At 35.9% G+C, this 19,157-nt stretch overlaps 1 protein-coding gene across 1 annotated transcript; it reads right to left on the reverse strand.

The window, feature by feature from the left end:
* Nucleotides 1-16,519: 16,519 nt before the first annotated feature.
* LOC149549360 (uncharacterized) lies at nucleotides 16,520-18,523 on the reverse strand. Its single transcript, XM_089794899.1, has 2 exons — nucleotides 18,446-18,523; nucleotides 16,520-18,288 (listed from the first exon to the last, which is right to left on the reverse strand). Exons 1-2 carry the CDS (start codon nucleotides 18,469-18,471, stop codon nucleotides 17,982-17,984), a joined length of 333 nt encoding a protein of 110 aa, XP_089651025.1. The 5' UTR covers nucleotides 18,472-18,523; the 3' UTR covers nucleotides 16,520-17,981.
* Nucleotides 18,524-19,157: the final 634 nt, after the last annotated feature.

The raw sequence follows: 19,157 nt of genomic DNA on the forward strand, positions 1-19,157 counted from the left end.
TTAATTAATATCAATCTTTCAATTGCAAGAATTTACATTAATATTGATAATTGATATTTCTGGGAATGATTAAGTAGATTAATCTATCAGATGAGGCATTAGAATAGTAATTAAATAATTCTGAAAAACTGACAAGATCATGATTCTCCAAGTTGAGATAAGGCCTGCGATGCAATGGACTGGGTGACATCACTCAGGTTACCGGATAAAGCCTACGGGTACCGGTAAGGTCTACGGTGACGGGATATTCTAGGGTACATCATACAAAGGAATCTTCTTAGAAATGATGACCGGAGAGAGGTAATGATAATGAGGGTGAATAGTGAGGCCCACTGGTTGGGTAACAAGGCACCCTATTATGGTTCCTCCTCCTATATTTTAATAATTTTCTAATACCACAAAACCATGTCTTGATTGTAGAATAGTTTGATAAGATTATTTTTAAAATTTAAATCTAATGTAATCTCTAAAATTAAGAATATAAATACTTTGTCAGGATTTCTTATAGGAAGTTCCAAAAGGGGACATTACAAGTGGTATCAAAACAACCTTCTTGCTAGCCTGTGGAAATTAGTTAAAGCAAAAACACCAAAGGGATCAGAGAGCATTAGAAAGAGAAGGAAGGAAACATTCCACCAAAATGAACAATCAAATAAATAATAAATTAAAAGCCTTCATGGAACAAACAAACTGAACTAGTCAAGCACTCATAGAACAAACAGAAAGAAATGTCCAGGCTATAACTGAGCTAAGTGAAACAAACGGACTCCTTTTAGAAACCCTTCATAATATAAATAAGAATGGGAGAGATACAAATTCCCATCAATCTGAAAATGACAATACTCAGCTGCATACTCCAAAATCAGAACATAGAACCACTAGAACCGCCTTCCTACCAGGAGAGGAACAAGAAGATGAGGATGAATTAAATGTTGTGAGTAATATAAATGAGTATTCAAAAATTGACCCTAAACTTAAAATGGAAATACCTTTCAAAGACTATTGTGATGCTCAGATGAAATTAGTCAATAAGAAAAGAAGACATCCACAGCAAGAAAAAAATCTAAAAGAAGAAATAAATAAGGTAAGCCTCCCAAAGTTTGACGAATCATAAAGAACCACTGCATGCTTATGGGTACAAATATTGGATACCTATCTCTCCTTGAACCCTATTACAGAAAAAGGGAGCTATCCAATTTGTTGTCCTTCATTTAAGGGGAATTGCACAAGATTGGTGGCAACATGGCCTTCATAACCAGGGGTATAAACAAATTAAAAGTTATGATGAGTTCACCAGAAAACTCATAAAATGATTTGATTGGATAGATCTAGAATGGTACTTTAAATGGTTGACCCAAATTAAACAAGAGGGATCAGTGTTAGAATTTTCTAGAGAATTTGAAAAATTATCAGCTATGGTACCAGAATTATCACAAAAAAGAATTACTTATTTATTTATTGATGGACTAAAATAACCAATTAAAAGTGCAATAGGCGCTCATGAACCAACCAATTTGGAAGAATCAATACAAAAAGCCCTAAAATTTGAACCCCCCACCAACAACCCTAAGCATTCCTTTAGGGATGATAAAAGTGGGAAGAAAAGAACCTTAATTCCTGAATGGGAAAAAGAAGAATTAAGGTGGAAAAATTTATGTTTTAATGTAAGGGAAAATGGGAATATGGCCATACTTGCAATAAAGGAAAAGATCAAGATTGAAGTAAATGCTTTAAATGTAAGGACCCTTGGACACCCCAGCACAGATGTAATCAAAAGGATCTTATTAAAAAGAAACTATGTTTTGACTATAAGGAAGCATGGGAACCAGGGCAGAGATGTTGAAAAAAAGGTCAAGTCAAATTCATGGAGGAAATATCCTATGGATCAGAAAATGAGGAAACTCCTAGTAAAAAGAAAAAGCTTGATGAAGACAACGACGATAGTTTTACTTTAGCCTATATCTCAAAAGAATCAAAACATCAACCCTTCAGAATCAAGGAAGTGATCAAAGGGAAAAAGGTAGTTGCATTGGTGGATAATGGAGCTTCCCATAATTTCATTGACCAAAGCTTAGTCACCAGACTAAACCTAGAGACGGAAGAATTCAAAGGATTTGAGGTTACACTTGTTGATGGATCTGTGACTTCTAGTAAGAAGAAAATATCTCAACTAAATATCACCCTTGGAAAACATCTAGTGGAAGATAAGTTCTATATGGTAGACATGAAAGATATTGACATCATCTTGGGGAGACCATGGATACATTCCTTGGGGTGCTTCATCTTTGACCTTCCAAAACTAGAAATATGCTTCGTTTATAAAGGGAAAAAAGTCACCTTGCTCGAGATATCAGATGGATCTCCTAGGGTTATATGCAAAAAAGATGGAAAAAACAATTAGACACCAACAAGAAGAATGGGTTGCCCAATGTTTAATCCTAGATAAATCAATTCATATAGATATACAACCTATATTAAGAAGGCATAAAAAGATATTTAGTGAAATTCCCCTAGGTCTTCCTCCTAAGAGAGGGTTTGAACATTCCATTGAGTTAGAGGAAGGGACAAAACCCGTTGTTACTACTCCATATCGCCATCCACACAAGTACAAGGAGGAAACTGAGAAAGCCATAAAAGAGTTACTAGAGATGGGCCATATTCAACCAAGCTCTAGCCCATTTGCTTCATTAGTTGTGCTTTCAAAAAAGAAAGATGGAACAATGAGAATGTGCATTGACTATCGAGCCCTGAATAAGAAGATAGTCAAAAACAGATACGCAATTCCAAGAATTGATGAGCTTATTGATGAACTCCATGGAGCTTGCTTCTTTTCAAAAATTGACCTAAGGTCAGGATATCACCAGATATGACTAAGAGAGGAAGATACTCCAAAAACTACATTTAGATGCCATTATGGACACTTTGAGTTCCTTGTTCTACCCTTTGCTAACTAATGCTTCGGCTACCTTCCAGTCATGTATGAACCATATCTTCAGAAGACAGCTAAGGAAGTTTTTATTAGTCTTCTTTGATGACATCATGATTTATAGTAAAACATGCGAAGATCATTTACAATACATTGATGAAGTATTAAATATCTTAGAGAAAAATTCATTATATGCTAAACTCTCAAAATGTGAATTTGGAATCAAGGAAATCCTATATTTGGGTCACAAAATTGGTGCCCAAGGAGTTAGGGTGGATGAAGAAAAAATTGAAGTAATCCGAAGTTGGCCAAAACCAAAAATATTAACAAAGCTTAGAGGATTTTGGGATTATGTAGCTACTATAGAAAATTTGTGAAAGGATTCTCTAAACTAACTACTTCCTTTACTGATCTCACCAAGAAGGGAGCTTTCTCTTGAAATGAGGAAGCATAGAAAACATTTGAAAAGCTTAAGGAAGTTATGAGCTCTTGCCCAGTCCTTACAATACCTAATTTTTCTTCACCATTTAAACTATATTGTGATGCCTTAGGAGAAGGAATTGGAGCAGTATTAATGCAACATAAACATCCCATAGCATTTGAAAGGAAGAAGTTGAAAGACATAGAATGAACATATTCAGTATATGATTAGGAAATGTTAGCCATCATGCATGCCCTTGAAAAATTTAGACAATACCTAATCTATGGGAAATTTATAGTAAAAACAAATCACAATAGTCTCAGATTCTTTTTGAGCCAGAAAGATCTAAATGATAGATAGCAGAAATGGGTAAGTAAACTACAAGCATATGATTTGGACATCAAATACATGAAAGGGAAAAATAATATTGTAGCTGATGCCTTATCATGATGACCACATTTAGGCACAATGATAGCAATAACTATAGAATGGAACACATTATTGATCTTCTAATATGCAAAGGATTAATATTCTAGCCATATATTAGAAGGAAAAATATAGGATGAAAGGTATCAAATTCAAAATGATATTATCCTATACAAAAATAGAATATTTGTTCCTTTGGGATCTAGATTAAAAAAATAGATGTTGAGGACTTACCATGATAACCCACTTTCAGGACACCAAGGATACCTCAAAACATATAAGAAAATAAGAGAAAGATTCACATGGAAAGGCCTCAAAAAGGAAGTTCTCAAATATACAAACGAATGCCTAGTCTGTCAAAAAAGTAAGGAAGAACACACACATCCAATGGGACTTCTTCAACCACCACTGATACCTAACCAAAAATGGGAAAACATTTCTATGGATTTTATTACGGGTTTACTAAAGATATAAGGAAAAGATAGCATTTATGTAGTGGTGGATCGCCTAACTAAGTATGCACACTTCATGGCCATATCAACAGGCTTCAAAGCTCCTCAACTAGTAGAACTATTCTTCAAAGAAATTTTTAGACTACATGGACTCCCTTAAAACATTGTCAGTGATTGAGATCCCAAATTTCTTAGCTTATTTTGGAAAGAAATATTCAAACTAGTTGGAATAGAACTTCCACCTAGTACTAGTTACCATCCACAAACTGATGGTCAAATAGAAATTGTTAACAAATGGATAGAGGGATACCTAAGAAACTATGTTATAGGGTAGAAAAATGGATGGATCAAATGGTTGCATTTAGATGAGTGTTGTTATAATACCACTCATCATATGTCAATAGGGATGACTCACTTTAAGGCACTATACAGATATGAAGCAACATCTTTCGAGAATTTAATCCAAATGGAGAGTAGAGTATAGGGTGCCGAGGACTTCATATAGGAAAATATAGACATCATGAACTCACTCAAGAACAATTTACATCAAGTACAAAATTAGAAAAGATTTACACTGATAAAAAGAGAATGGAGTGAACATTTGAAATAGGAGATATGGTCTTCTTAATACTTCAACCATATAAACAAACTCCCATGAAAGCTAGTGGGGTTAAGAAACTAAAACCTTGATGCTACGGACCCTATAAAGTCATAAAAAAGATAGGTGAAGTAGCTTATGAATTAGAGCTTCCTTCAGATAGTCAGATTCATAACATATTCCATGTATCAAGATTGAAAAAGGTTTTGGGGCAACATATTTCTCCATGCTTGGAACTACCACCGCTAGATGATGAAGGAAGATTAATCTTAGAACCAAAAACTATTCTCAGAGTATGAGAGAAAAAACTAAGAAATAGAACCATTGAAGAATACCTAATTAAATGGAAAGGATTATAGATGGAAGACGCAACATGGGAAGGGTCTCAAATTTTTCGATCACCTGAACCTTAGAGGAATTGCTTGAGGACAAGCAATTTTTGAGAGGGGATGGCTGTCATATCCCCTTAATTAGCCAAATTGTAAATTGTTTTAAATGTAATAAGAAGGTAATAAATTATATTACAAATGTTATTACCAATAAAATATAAATATTATATATAAATGTTATATTATATTATATTATATTACAAATGTTATATCCAATTAGATATATAACTTTTATTATAAAAAGACAAAAGAATACAACATAATATTTAATAAGCAATTAAAGCACATGGTTACACCTTTTCATCTACATCGCTTCCACCAAAGAAGATGTGGTATTTAATTAGGGTTAGGGTTGGTAAATGAAAAGGCCAGAAAGAGTTTGGAATTAAAAAGGAACAGTATAAAAGGAAATTCCTCTACACATGAGGTCTACAGTAGAAGATTCATCGCATCTACGGCCACTAAGTCCTCTGTGTACCAGTTAAGGACCCCAATCCCTCCACAGGAATGATACTAGATACTGTGCATTGTATGCTGGCAGATACTTTTGTCAGGTACGGTGAACGATCCTATTCAATGATCAATGCAAATAAATATAATAGTTTCACAAAGGTAATCAACGATAATAAAGATGTGGGTTATATCAACATGTGAATTGTATTTCATAAACATAATCAACATTATTAATAAGATGCAATTAAACATAACAACTTCATTAAAGGAGATTAGTGATAGTAATAGAAGATGCGATTTAGAAAACCTAGTCAACATTATAAATAAGATGTGATTTATATTTCATACGATTTACATTTCACAAAAAGGTAATCAATGGGATGGATAGTAGGCACGACTTTTATAAGGAACATTCATTTAAAGTTAATAATCGAATGAATGCTAGGTTATTAAAATAATATACATTGTGTTAATAATTAAATTAAAATTAGCCCTTCCATTTAAATTACACATTTAAGATAATTGAATTAATCTTTATTAAGGTTGATAAATGAATTAATATCAATCTTTGAATTGCAAGAATTTACATTAATATTGATAATTGATATTTCTAAGAATGACCAAGTAGATTAATCTATCAAATGAGGCATTAGAATAGTTGTTAAATAATTCTTAAAAAGCTAACAAGATCATGATTCTCCTAGTTGAGATAAGGCCTATGGTGGAATGGACTAGGTTACATCACTCGGGGTACCAGATAAAGCCTATGGGTATTGGGTAAGGCCTACGATGACAGGATATCCCAGGGTACATCATATAAAGGCACCTTCTTGGAAATGATGATCGGAGAGAGATAATGATAATGAGGGTGAACGGTGAGGCCCACTGGTTGGGTAATAGGGCACCCTATTATGGTTACTCCTCCTATATTTTAATAATCTTCTGACACCACAAAACCATGTCTTGATTGTAGAATAGTTTGATAAGATTATTTTTGAAATTTAAATCTGATGTAATCTCTAAAATTAAGAATATAAATACCTTGTCAGGATTTCTTATAGGAAGTTCCAAAAGGGGACATTACATAAAGCCTAGGTAAATTATCCCATTCTAAAATATTTTTACAAGGTTCCCCTTTTTACACAAATCTATTAAAAGAGGTGAAAGATTTTTTCTTAGAATCAAAGGTGTTGTACTAACCACCAATGCTCCCCTTCAAGATTCATGACATGTCTTAATCACCTCTTGTGTTCTATAAGTCTAGTGGTTGTATCAAGCATTGATAGGTTGATCTTTTGGTGCAATGACAACTATAGATTGTAACAAGTGGTATTAGAGCTTGGTCACAAGTTCAAATCTCCTCAAGTAATGTTGAGGGGGAGATTTTTGGACTAACCACATGGTCTATAAGTCTTGTGGTTGTATCTGACATTGATATGTTGATCTTTTGGTGCAACGACAACTCTAGATTGTAACAACGGGTATTCTAGAATATGAATCTCCTTAGTCCCAACTTCTAGTAGGTTAATCTCTAGATTCTAAATTGAGATTCATTGTGTTACAAAAATATTGGATTTGATTTAAAACTGAAGAGGATTTTAAAAAATTCTCTTCTTCAAAGGACTTTGAAAATATGGTTGAGTCTCTTCTACTTCGAGTAGTAGAAGAAACAATCTCAAAAATATTCAAGAGATAATTTCATCTATTTGGGCCTAATCATTACTAGCTATAGGATTAATCCAAATCAACATTCTCTATACTTTCCCTAAAGATGTGTATACATCAAAGCCATTATAAGAAAAATGTTGAATCTACTTATTCCTTTATAAAAAAGAGAGGCTTCCTACCATGAGATAATAAGAAATTGATCCTAGTATTTATACTACTATTATCTTTTTGGTTAAACCAAGGAAGTTATAAGAATAGGCTCAAATCATTATCATGAAGAAAGGATCAAGTTCAAGGAGAGAAAGTCACTTTCCTAAGCCACATTGAAGATCATATCGTAGAATACATGGGGCATTAATCCCCCTAAAAAATACCTCATTAGAATGTAATTAGATAAAAGTAAGGAAATTGTAATTCTAGTACATGAGACTAAGTTAACTTTAGACTCTAGTGACTTTTTCAAGTGATGACATCTATGTTCAAATTTTTTTGGAGCTTATAGTGGTATTGCAAATTTATTGAGAATGTAAAGGGTGCATACTTAATGTGAGGCCTCGCCCCGACCCATCGTAGCATAGTGATACATTACTATTATTTTGATATTCGTGACTCAAGATGTCGAGACATTATTTGATGCTTAGAACATACTATATTATTGCATGTTGTGTGATGTTACTTTCAGATATATTTGATGATTGTCATTTAATGTTTCATGTATATGTTTGTTGATGAAATCAGTAAATGTAGGATTGAGACTTTGATTTAAGAGATTTTAAATGGTTAATAATTAAGCAAGATGAAGAAACTCTTATTGATATATGTTTTAATTTATGTGAATTTTTGATACGCATACATTTATGTACATGTGATTTTATGGGACTACTGATGTGTGCGATGAGTGTGTAGATATTTAGCCAAGAAAACCTATGGAGGAACATAATTGATCTCTGTGTGCTAATTTTGGAAACCTTGTTGTTCGTAATTCGTGTATTTTATTGTGAGATGTATGTATGTATCTTTCTATGTTCAGTGAATGTTAATGTTCATAATTATGTTCTTTTAGTGTCACTTGACACTCGTAAATTGGTTATGTTCTTCAATATGCTGATTAGGGTTAGTTGTGTAACCTTTGGACCCAAGTTGGTTTAAGTTAGTGTCATTTTTCTAATTGGGTTCTTAATCGAGGTTAGTCTTCCCTTAATCTGGATTAGTGCTTAATTTGCAATGTTAGAGTAGTTAGATGGTCCTGTTTTATTCCTAGATTTTGTTTGACTCTAAACCTTTTTCCTAAGGCTTAAAACATGAAATTATTCTACCCAAAGGGTATGGGTATGGGTTAGGGGTCTTTCCCAACCCCTAAGCCCCTTTTATTGACTTTTGAGGCCACTCAAAAATTCTCATTTTACCTTTGTGCGAAAATTGCAAGTGGTTATCTTGAGTTACCTCACCTCACCTCCACTTAGGGTTTAACCATAGTGTGGGTTGAGTTAGGAGTTTCTAGAATTGCAAGTGGGTCGGAGAAGTTATTGATCCCTTGGGTGGTTGAGTTTGAGACTTATTTAGAGGCCCTTCTTGGACTAGTGGAGGTTGTTACCCAATCTCTACATTTAGAGAGGAGTTTTTTTTTGAAGATTGAAGGAAGGAAGTGGAAACTCTACTCAAACTTATTCATTGCCATTAACTCTTTGTGAAGGTAGGAATTCTCATCTCCCTTGTTCAGCTTTCATGTTTTTTCATGCTTATGCTACCTCGTTGTCAATTGAATGTTTGTATGATTGTGGGTATGCTGGGAAGATTTGAAAACTATGTTATTTTGGATGATTTCCTTTCATGTTTATGTTTGCAATTTTGAGATTTTTCTTGCATGGGTGTTTTGGTATTACTCACTCTTGGAGAGGGCAGAAGTGACCAATTTTGGGAAAGGTTTGTTTAGTTGGACTCCAGCCAGTGTAGAGTCTCGTCTCAGGATGAGAAGAGGGAGAGAGGGTAGGGTGTTATGGGCCCCTACCCGTTAGCACAAACCTTGTATGAGTATGGCATGTTTAAATGGTAGAATGGAAGTTCTTGGTTAATAGCCCTGATTGGGCATCTGATTTGGTGTTGTGCTTGACTTCTCTTGTTGGAAGAATCCAACTTTCTCTAGTATCGATTCATTGTGGATCTTATTGTGAAAACCTTGTATGAATATGCATGTTTGAATTGTTCTTGGTCATGTTTTTGGTCACTTGATCAGATTCTGTTCCCTCCATGGTTCTAGAAATGTGTTGCAAAAAATATTATAAATCCCTTGATGAGGGTCATGAAGAAAATTCGATTAAATTTTTGAAATTTGGGATTGATATCCTATGTAAATTATATTTTAAACTTTGTTGTAAATGGCAATGAAGCCGAGTTTTCTTCCTGGTTCTTTCCCGATTGAGCCTTTGAATCAGGTTTGCCAATAAAATTGGTGTTTGAGTATATTTGGTTATCATGTGACTTAATCGTGATTTAAATTTAGATGGATGCATATCAAAAATAGGATGGAATTGATGTTGATTTAATTTGGCAAAATTTTAAGTTTCCTTATATGTTGAAAACGAAAATTTTGATCATGTATGTAGTTTCAGTTTTCTTGATTACTAGAATCAAACAATTATTGTATTATTGAACAAAACGAATAATTCAAATTCTTGGTATGTTATGGTTGTATCAAGTCTTATAGATTTTCCTTAAAAAAGAAATTTATGGCAAGGGTCAAATTATTTCAATCCAAGTCATATAGGAGATCAAATGATTATGGTATCAATGTTTTAAACCTATTCAAAAAAATACACCTTTAAAAAAAAACATATACTTGCCTTGTAATTTCTATACTTAGAAATTTTTTTCAAAAACAAAATGTGTGTTGTAAGTGAGTAAAACTCTCTGCCTTTTGTATGGGAGAAGAAATTAAATGGGTTTGGGCAACAGAGAATATTCCTTAAATGATCATTTTATTTTAAATTTTGGAATTAAACAAATAGAATAAAAACATTGATATACTTGTTAAATTTACAAAGAAAATTCAAAATATATATATATATATATATATATATATATATATATATATATATATAACATCATATATCTAATATCCTAAAACTTACCTATAAAATTTTATGTCATTAATGTATTCCCTCACCTTGGTGGACGTCAGTTTGAAAAGAGGTTTTAAAATGTTTTAATTTCTTCCAAGTTCTTGGTCATCACATGGGATGACATGACCCCTTGTCCCCTCCAATTATGGTGGTTGAGTTTTAAAAAGGTTAAATGTTTGCTTAAGGACTTTGGCATTTTGGCCACCTTTCATATTAAAACTTTGGTCTGCACTTCCTTAAAGACTTGGTTTGTGCTCCATAAGGTTGGGCAGAGCGCTGTCCCAAGGACAGCGCTTGGGAAGTGCTGCCCATGGAGTAGGGTAGAGGGAAGATGTAGGGTGGGGTGTAGGGTAGCTTAGGGTATAGGGTTTGGGTAGATGTTTTATTTGAAAGTTAGATTAATTTTAGGATGTTAGTTATAGTGTTTAGTTTTGTTTTTCTTTTTTAAAATTAAATTGGTATGTTTTTAAAAATTGTTTTAGTTGTTAGTTGTTATTTAATTTGAATTGTAAATTTTTTTAGATTTAGAAAATTAGAAATTAAGTTAGTATAATTTATTAAACTTTTAAGTAGATAATGTATTGTTAATTATTAATAATTTTTAGTTAATCGTTAAAGAGGTTTTGATCTATTGTCCATGGTTTTAAGTAATTGTTTTTTTTAATATATTTTATTATATATTTAGTAGTAAATTTGTTTTATTCATTTAAAAGTTTTAGTAAAATGTTTGTGGGCTATTATCTTGTTTGATTATGTGAGTATATGATAGATTAATGAAAAAATTGATAAAACTAATTTCTATATCAACTAGCTAGATTTAAGTGTAATTTACATTGTTAATACCTTTATAAACGTGTCATTCTAAGAGCATTATGGATTAAGTTTAAAATTGAAATTTGAGTAAAACTAAATAAGTATTTATATTTATGCCTGGATAGATGTTTAAATTCTTTAACTAGTTCTTGATTTGATATACTCAGATTGATCTAAAATGAACGCATTTAAAAATGTTATTTAAATAAATTCTCATATATTGTTTTAGAGGAAATTTAAATCTATTATCTTAAGATTAATATGAATCAGTTTTGACGTCGATATCAATCTTATAACAAGAGCTTCAAAACGATGTATTCATCCACTATAATTTTTAACTTAAGATGAATCGTAGTGAACCTTTGCTTCCCTTGCAAGAGATCAGTTTAAAACTTAGAACTTTTAAATTATTAATTTAAAAAAAAAAATTTGTGTTCTTGCCCTTGTAGTTTGGGCATGACATTTTGGTATCAGAGCCTATGTTTCAACACTAGGAACGTTAAACCATTGTGCTTCCTAAACTAAACTCAAACTTTTAATTATGTAGATGTCGCCTGTTGCTTGTAGCTAGCGAGGCAAAGGTCGTAGGGCTAGGGGTGGTAGAGCGGGACAAGAGGATGGACCACCTCCACCACCACCACCTCCACCTCCACCATCGCTGAACCCGAACCAGGACATTATAGATGCACTTCAGACTTTGATTGGTGTAGTTCAGCAGAGAGTAGTACCTGTAGTTCAGCCAGTTTAGCAGATTCCAGTAGTGGAAGCAGAGGGACCCGAAGGAGGTGGACCCAAAGTCAGAGAGAGGATTAGGAGTCCCCCACCGAGGCAGTTAGAGGGTCAAGGTGAACACGAGGAAAATTCCATACACCAGAGAGGACCCCCATTTGACAAGCCTCCTGCACATGTAGGAGATCATATCAGGGAATTGATTCGACTTGGGCCACCACTATTTACCGGTTCCATTGAGGGAACAGTAGTAGAGGCATGGTTACAGAGCCTACAGCGTTGCTTTGGGTTACGCCCTTATGGGAGTAATCTAAAAGCACGCCTAGCAGTTCATCAGTTGAGAGGGGATGCCTCCAACTGGTGGCATCAGGAGGAGATCATAGGTGGAGTGAGGATGGACACCCTAACATGGGAATCTTTCCTAGAAATATTTTGAGAGAGGTACTTGTCAGAGCATTTCCTACAGAAATAGATAGAGGAGTTCCATTCTCTTTATCAGAGAGGCCTTACAGTGGCTCAGTATGAGAGCAAGTTTCTCGAGCTCCTTCCTTATGTGGAATACATGAAGGACGAGAAACTATGGGTGCATCGCTTTATCATGAGTCTAAATTTCTCTCTTCAGGGCCCAATTCAGATGGCCTTCCCTACCACCTTTAGATAGGCAGTGGAGATAGCACTAGTTGCTGAGGATACTCGAGGTAGGTAGGAGTCACGGGATCGGTCTCAGAACTAAAACTCTTCCCAGAAGAAACCCCCTTGGAAAGGGAATCAGAACTATTACAGCAGGGTCCTCTAAGGGCCAGCAGTCTTAGCAGCCAAAACCCCAGCAGTAGCAGAAGAAACCTTCTCAGGGTTATCAGGGCTCCAAGCCCAAGTAGTGGCAGTCACAGGGTCCTAGGCAAGATCAAAAAGTATAGGCCCCACAGTCACAGTCAGTAAAGACTCAACAGTCTTCTAGTGGTGTATGCAACGGATCTAGCAAGTCAAGAGGCCCACTGTAGTCTAGGTCACAGGGTGCACGATCTTATACTCGCAGACCATTATACACTTGTGGTGGCATGGGTCATATAGCTAGGGAGTGTCCGCAGGGATAGGCATCCAGTGGTCAGAGCAGGGCTTTTTCTGAGCTGATAGTTGGTGACATGGGTAGATCCCATAGAGTTTTTGCAGCAGTTGACAATTGCCAGCTAAGCATCAGGCCACAGTTATCAAGGCTATAGGTATTATACAGGGTCGTATGGTTGTAGTTTTATTTGACTCCGGAGCTACTGACTCTTTTATATTTCCATTTGTGGTGGAGCATTGCAGGCTAGTGGCAGTTAGACAAGATGTTAGTTGGAAAGTAGTGTTAGCCTCAGGAGCCAGAGTGTCAGTTAGTTCCATGGTATAGAGTTGTCAGATGTAGATTGGAGACATGTCCACTAGGACTGATCTACGCATTACCCCTCTAGGTTCTTATGATGTTGTTCTTGGCATGAATTGGCTTTATGCCCACAGTGCCAGATGGATTGTCAACAGAAGAGGGTGGAATGTGTGGATGATGATGGTATCTCTAGGGAGATCTTCAAAGTGAAGAGGCCAGTGTCCCTTCGTATGATTTCCGCTATGCAGCTTAGACGGTGCATGCGAAAGGGTTGTCAGTTGTTTGCTATCACTATTAGTGACAAAGAGGAAGATTCAGAGAGGGAGCCATCTCTTGATGATATTCCAATCCTTCAGGAGTTTGTAGATGTGTTTCCTTCAGAGCTTCCTGGTATGCCTCCACTTCAAGCAATGGATTTTCACATAAACCTAGTGCTAGGAGCTGAGCTAGTTTCGAGAGCACCATATAGGATGACTACTCATGAGCTTAGTGAGCTAAAAGCTCAATTGGAGGAACTTTTAGAGAAGGGGCATATTTGACCTAGTGTGTCACCTTGGGGTGCACCAGTGATCTTCGTCAAGAAGAAGGACGGATAACTTAAGTTGTGTATTGATTATCGGCAATTGAACAAAGTGACCATCAAGAACCGATATCCTCTTCCCAGAATTGATGATCTCTTTGATCAGTTGTAGGGTGCTCGAGTATTTTAAAAGATTGATCTGAAGTCGGGTTATCATCAGTTCAGGATTGTGGATAGTGATATCCCCAAAACAACTTTTCATACTAGATATGGTCACTACGAGTTCACTGTGGTACCATTTGGCCTCACAAATGCTCCAGCTATATTCATAAGCCTCATGAATGGAATATTTCGTACCTTTTTGAATAAGTTTGTGGTTGTATTTCTTGATGACATTCTGATTTATTCTCATGATGAGAGAGAGCATGAAGAGCACCTTAGGCAAGTATTGCAGAAGCTGAGAGAGAATCAGTTGTTTGGTAGCCTGTCGAAGTGTGCATTCTTCAAACCTGAGATACATTATTTGGGTCATGTCATATTAGGTGATGGAGTCTCAGTAGACCCATCAAAGATTAAGGTCGTCATGGATTGGCCAGCACCCACTAGTGTTACTGAAGTGAGGAGCTTTATGGGGCTAGCAGGATATTACTGACGCTTCATTTCAGGATTCTCTAGATTGGCACACCCCATCACATCTCTTCAAAAAAAGGGGAAGAAGTAAGAGTGGACAGAGAAGTGTGGTAGAGCTTTTCAAGAGCTCAAGAGAGCCCTCATGAGTGCACCGATTCTTGCAGTACCAGATCCTATTGCAGATTTTGTGGTGTGCATCGATGCATCTTTAGATGGATTAGGGGCAATCCTTATGCAAGAAGGATGATCTATTTCCTTTGAGTTCAAGAAGTTGAAGACTCATGAACTCAATTATCCTACTCACGACCTAGAACTTGCGACAGTGGTTCATGCCTTGGTGAGATGGCGACATTTCCTTCTGGGTCATAGATTCGAGCTTCATTCCGATCACCAAAGCTTGCAGTACATATTTTCTCAACCTAACCTTAATGCTAGGCATAGAAGGTGGATGGAGTTTCTATGTGAGTACGATTTTGATGTTCATTACATCAAGGGAAAGGAGAATGTGGTTGTAGATGCCTTATGTAGAAGGCACCATGAGATTTCATCTATGACTACTTGCACTAACTTGAGAGAGCGGATCTTACAGCACTTACCAACTGATGATCTTTATGCAGAAGTTAGTCAATTAGTACATTCTTAGAGACCCTTAGAAGGGAAGTTTTCAGAGTATTACTTGGAGTCTGATGGACTTTTGCGTCACAGGGGACGTATGTATGTACCTTCCATTGGGGGTTTGCACGAGCTCATTGTACTTGAGGCTCACAGAGCACCTTATGCAGTGCACCTCGATGTTAAGAAGTTACATGTAGATTTGAGGTAGTTGTATCATTTGCCAAGCATGAGAGTGCAGATTGCTAGCATAGTTCTGAGATGCCTTGAGTGCCAGAGGGTGAAGGCAGAGCACCGTCATCCTAGGGGGCTTCTCCAGCCACATGACATTGCAGTGTGAAATGGGACACTATATCTATGGATTTTATTGTTGGTCTTCCTATGTCATCTCGACGCCATGATGCCATTTTGGTGATAGTTGACACATTGACCAAGGTTACCCATTTCTCACCCGTGCGTACTACATTCACAGCATGAGACATAGCTCAAGTGTTCTTTCAAGACATTGTTAGACTTCATGGTGTTCCCCATAAGATCATCTCTGATAGAGACTCTTTGTTCACTTCTTCATTTTGGAGAGAGTTGCAGTCAGCCTTGGGCAATAGGCTCAATTTTAGTACAGCATACCATCCTCAGACTGATGGGCAGACCGAGCGAGTGAATCAAGTTTTGGAGGACATGCTACGTATGTATGTGATGGACCGTCAGGTCAAATGGGAGGAATACCTACATCTTGTCAAGTTTTCCTATAACAATGGGCACCATTCTTCCATAGGTATGCCGCCTTATGAGGCCTTGTATGGGAGATCGTGCAGGCCAGTTAGTAAAGGAGATGGAGCAGCAGGTGACCCTGATTAGACAACGCCTGAGAGAGGCACAGGATAGGCATGTTGGTAAATAGATTGTCCTTTTAAATAAAATCACCAAATGCCCAAATCTAAAATAACAATTAGATGCCAACAGTTGGATAATCTATCATGAGATTGATAGATTTCTTTTGAATTGGAAGGTACAACTCCCTTATGTAATGATATACAATGAATTTGTTTTATTGCCTAAACTAATTGGGTGCGTTCTTAACCCGAGAACGAAAGAGGAAAATTGAGTCAATCTTAGGCAAGATTAACTTAGGCAAAATTTAGATCCTAAACCTAGCCAACTTCAAGAACTCACACATCTTATGACTCCTCGGCATTGGTGATGCAATAATGTTGTTAGTTATGCAAATGCAGCAACATAAAATTTAAAAGAAGATTAAAAATCTGAAACTTTGCAACATGAACAGATGAAAGTACTCTGATCTATCACCCATTCGCCATTTAGCTGAGAATGCAAGAAAGTGCTTAAGACTGATTATGACAATACTTCGATTGGAAGTAATCAGAAAAGTGATGCCTAAATGCTCTAATTCATAACAAAACCTTTCTTATTTTGAACACAAAAAACATAATATTCGGATTACATTTTGTTACAATCTACAGCCAAATCTATTATAAAGAACCAAAATATCCATCTCCAATGCATGAATGAAAATGCAAAAAATTGAATGCTCTTCCCTCTACTCCAGCTCTCTGACTATATGCAGAAGAAACAGAACCTATATGCAATACAATAAAATATCTAAACTAAAATGCCCTCTCTTCTGTTCTAGCTCTCTGACTGTCTGCAGTCAAGAAGAAGACCCTCTTTACAGAATAGAATCTTCAATAAATAATACTCTTCCATAACCGTTCGGTTGCTCTTCCATTTCAGAACTGACTGTTCGGTTACTTCTTTCTTTGGTTATTCAAAAATGAATCTTGAAAAACTCTTCATTTTCTTTTCTGTTCTCTCTTCTTCATCTTGAACCCATCTCGATATCCCTTCTCTAAGGTAGATCATTTGGCATGTGGTCATAAACTATGAATAGCTGCTTCTCCCACCTGTAGAACCCTCTGATCTGCACAAGATTTTGATGTTGAAGGCAACCAAGACTTGAAATTTTTGCTATGAATTCCTTCACCCCATTATCTATTTTTCTTAGAAGAAATTTCACAACTACTTGGAGTCTGTTTATGGGAAGGACACCTCTGTACACCCACTCGAAACCTTCAGATCCCAAAAGTTCTTCCTTGCGGAGGCCCTTTGTTGTAGTATGTAGGTCTTTGTACTCATATCTGTGAGGCCAATACTCCATCTCTCATTCTTCAATAAGATCTGCATAACAATTTCTCTTTAACCACACAACTGATATTGCTGCCACTATCAGGAGAATGATGATGACACAACTAGTGCTAATACTAGCTATCGATCTAGAGTTGGGGCTCTTGAACTTCCTGTGTATAAAGGATGGAAGGTTAGATGTTTTTAGGGATGGAGCAATTCCATTTGTAGAAAAGCTCCAGGTGATGATGTAATTCTCTTCACATATAATTGTCACAGCTGCTGAGAAACTGACGTACATTTCTTCTTCCAAAATGTTGGAGAGGGACATATTTTTCAAATGTAATAGTGGTTTTTGTGGGCGATCTAGACCAACCTTAGTAATGGTGACTTTTAGCTCATTCTGAAGATTGTCATAATCAATCCAAGCTTGAATTTTTCGTCTGCTTTTGAGATCTAAATCCTGGAATTGGCTATTATTAAGCTAGTAGCCTACGGGCGTAGAGTTTAGAGATCAAAGATCATTGAGATCGACACTGACATGATTGTAGTTGATGTCATGAAATTCCAAGTTCTATAATGTGTCAAACTTGACTACAAACATATGGTTAGACGACTTTCCATAGCTGATAAATTGCTAATCATGCCAAGGTAAACACTTGGGGAAAAACCCTTTAGGGATCTCTGGGCCATCATTGTAAATGCCATTCCAACCCTAGATTAAAAATCTGTAGAAGGAACAATGCTAAACACAAAAGTTGCGGTAAAAGAGAGAGTAGAATTTAGATATTTCATCCGCACATGATGTGGATAGAAAGCACGACCCATAACATATTGGAATGGACCATTAAGGGAGATGGCCTGGGATTGCACTGAAGCATTCCCATAAAACTCGAGGGTGGAGGCATTGAATTGGTTGAAGATAAAATTTGTATGGGCTTGTGCAGTAAGCGAGATAGGGAGGAAGAGAATTACAAGGACTGTGCTCAATCGTTCCACTGTGGAGCTCCAGCTCGACTTCTGTGTTCTGTTCGTACATAATTAATAACCAGCAATATATCAAATAAGGTGTCTAATAGGTTGAAGTACTTCTTTCTGTTAGAGCCAAAATTGAAATAGAAATACACCTGAGAATAGGAGAATTAATTTGAGTAAACCATGCTTACAAGATGGTGCATATTTACCTTTTAGCGTATCGCAAAATCTCCATTGCTTCTGCATGTTGTCTCTTCTCATGCCTCTAGCTCTCTGGCATTTCGAATAGAAACATAGTGCAGAAATAAAGAAAAAATCAGAGAAACACGCATTGTAGTGTATTTCAAGGTAGACCTAAACTACCGTACCCATGTGCAACAAGTTAACAATGACTTGTCCAGGAAAGGAAAAGATAAGATGGGTTTTAATTGACCTACATTTTGACATGAAGTCGAGTACCTAAAAATGCAATGGACTCAACCACCACCCAATGTAGCTATACTAAGACCACCAACCAATGTAGCTATACTAAGACCAAAAACATATAGAGAGAGGTAGATAGAAAATATAGAGAGGGGTAGATTAAGGAAAATGACATTATTCATTTTGAATAACTTTGTCTCTTTTTAGGCACCCCTCTAAAAAATCTTTTTTACTTAATAAAATACTCTATCTCTTTTCTTAATTATTTCTATAAATCTATCTCTATGTCTCTATAAATATTTACCTATCTCTAGCTACACCTCTCCATCTTACATTTATCACTTTGTATCCATCTCTTTCTCTTATATATCTATATATTTATGTCATTCCTTCCCTCCTCTCTCATTCACTCCATCTCCATTGCACTCATATCTATATTTACTTAAATTCATATCTTTGTTTATATTTATCTCCATATATTTATATAAAGTTTGTATC

Source organism: Cupressus sempervirens, chromosome 7 (genome assembly GCF_028749045.1).
Source record: "Cupressus sempervirens isolate cs-2001-9-10 chromosome 7, ASM2874904v1, whole genome shotgun sequence".
Lineage (NCBI taxonomy): Eukaryota > Viridiplantae > Streptophyta > Pinopsida > Cupressales > Cupressaceae > Cupressus > Cupressus sempervirens.

Coding starts and splice junctions, on each gene's coding strand:
- LOC149549360 (XM_089794899.1), bottom strand. CDS start 18,471: ATGGAGATTTTGCGATACGCTAAAAG. Junction 18,289..18,445: donor ATTTTGCGATACGCTAAAAG/GTAAATATGCAC, acceptor ATGTACGAACAG/AACACAGAAGTCGAGCTGGA.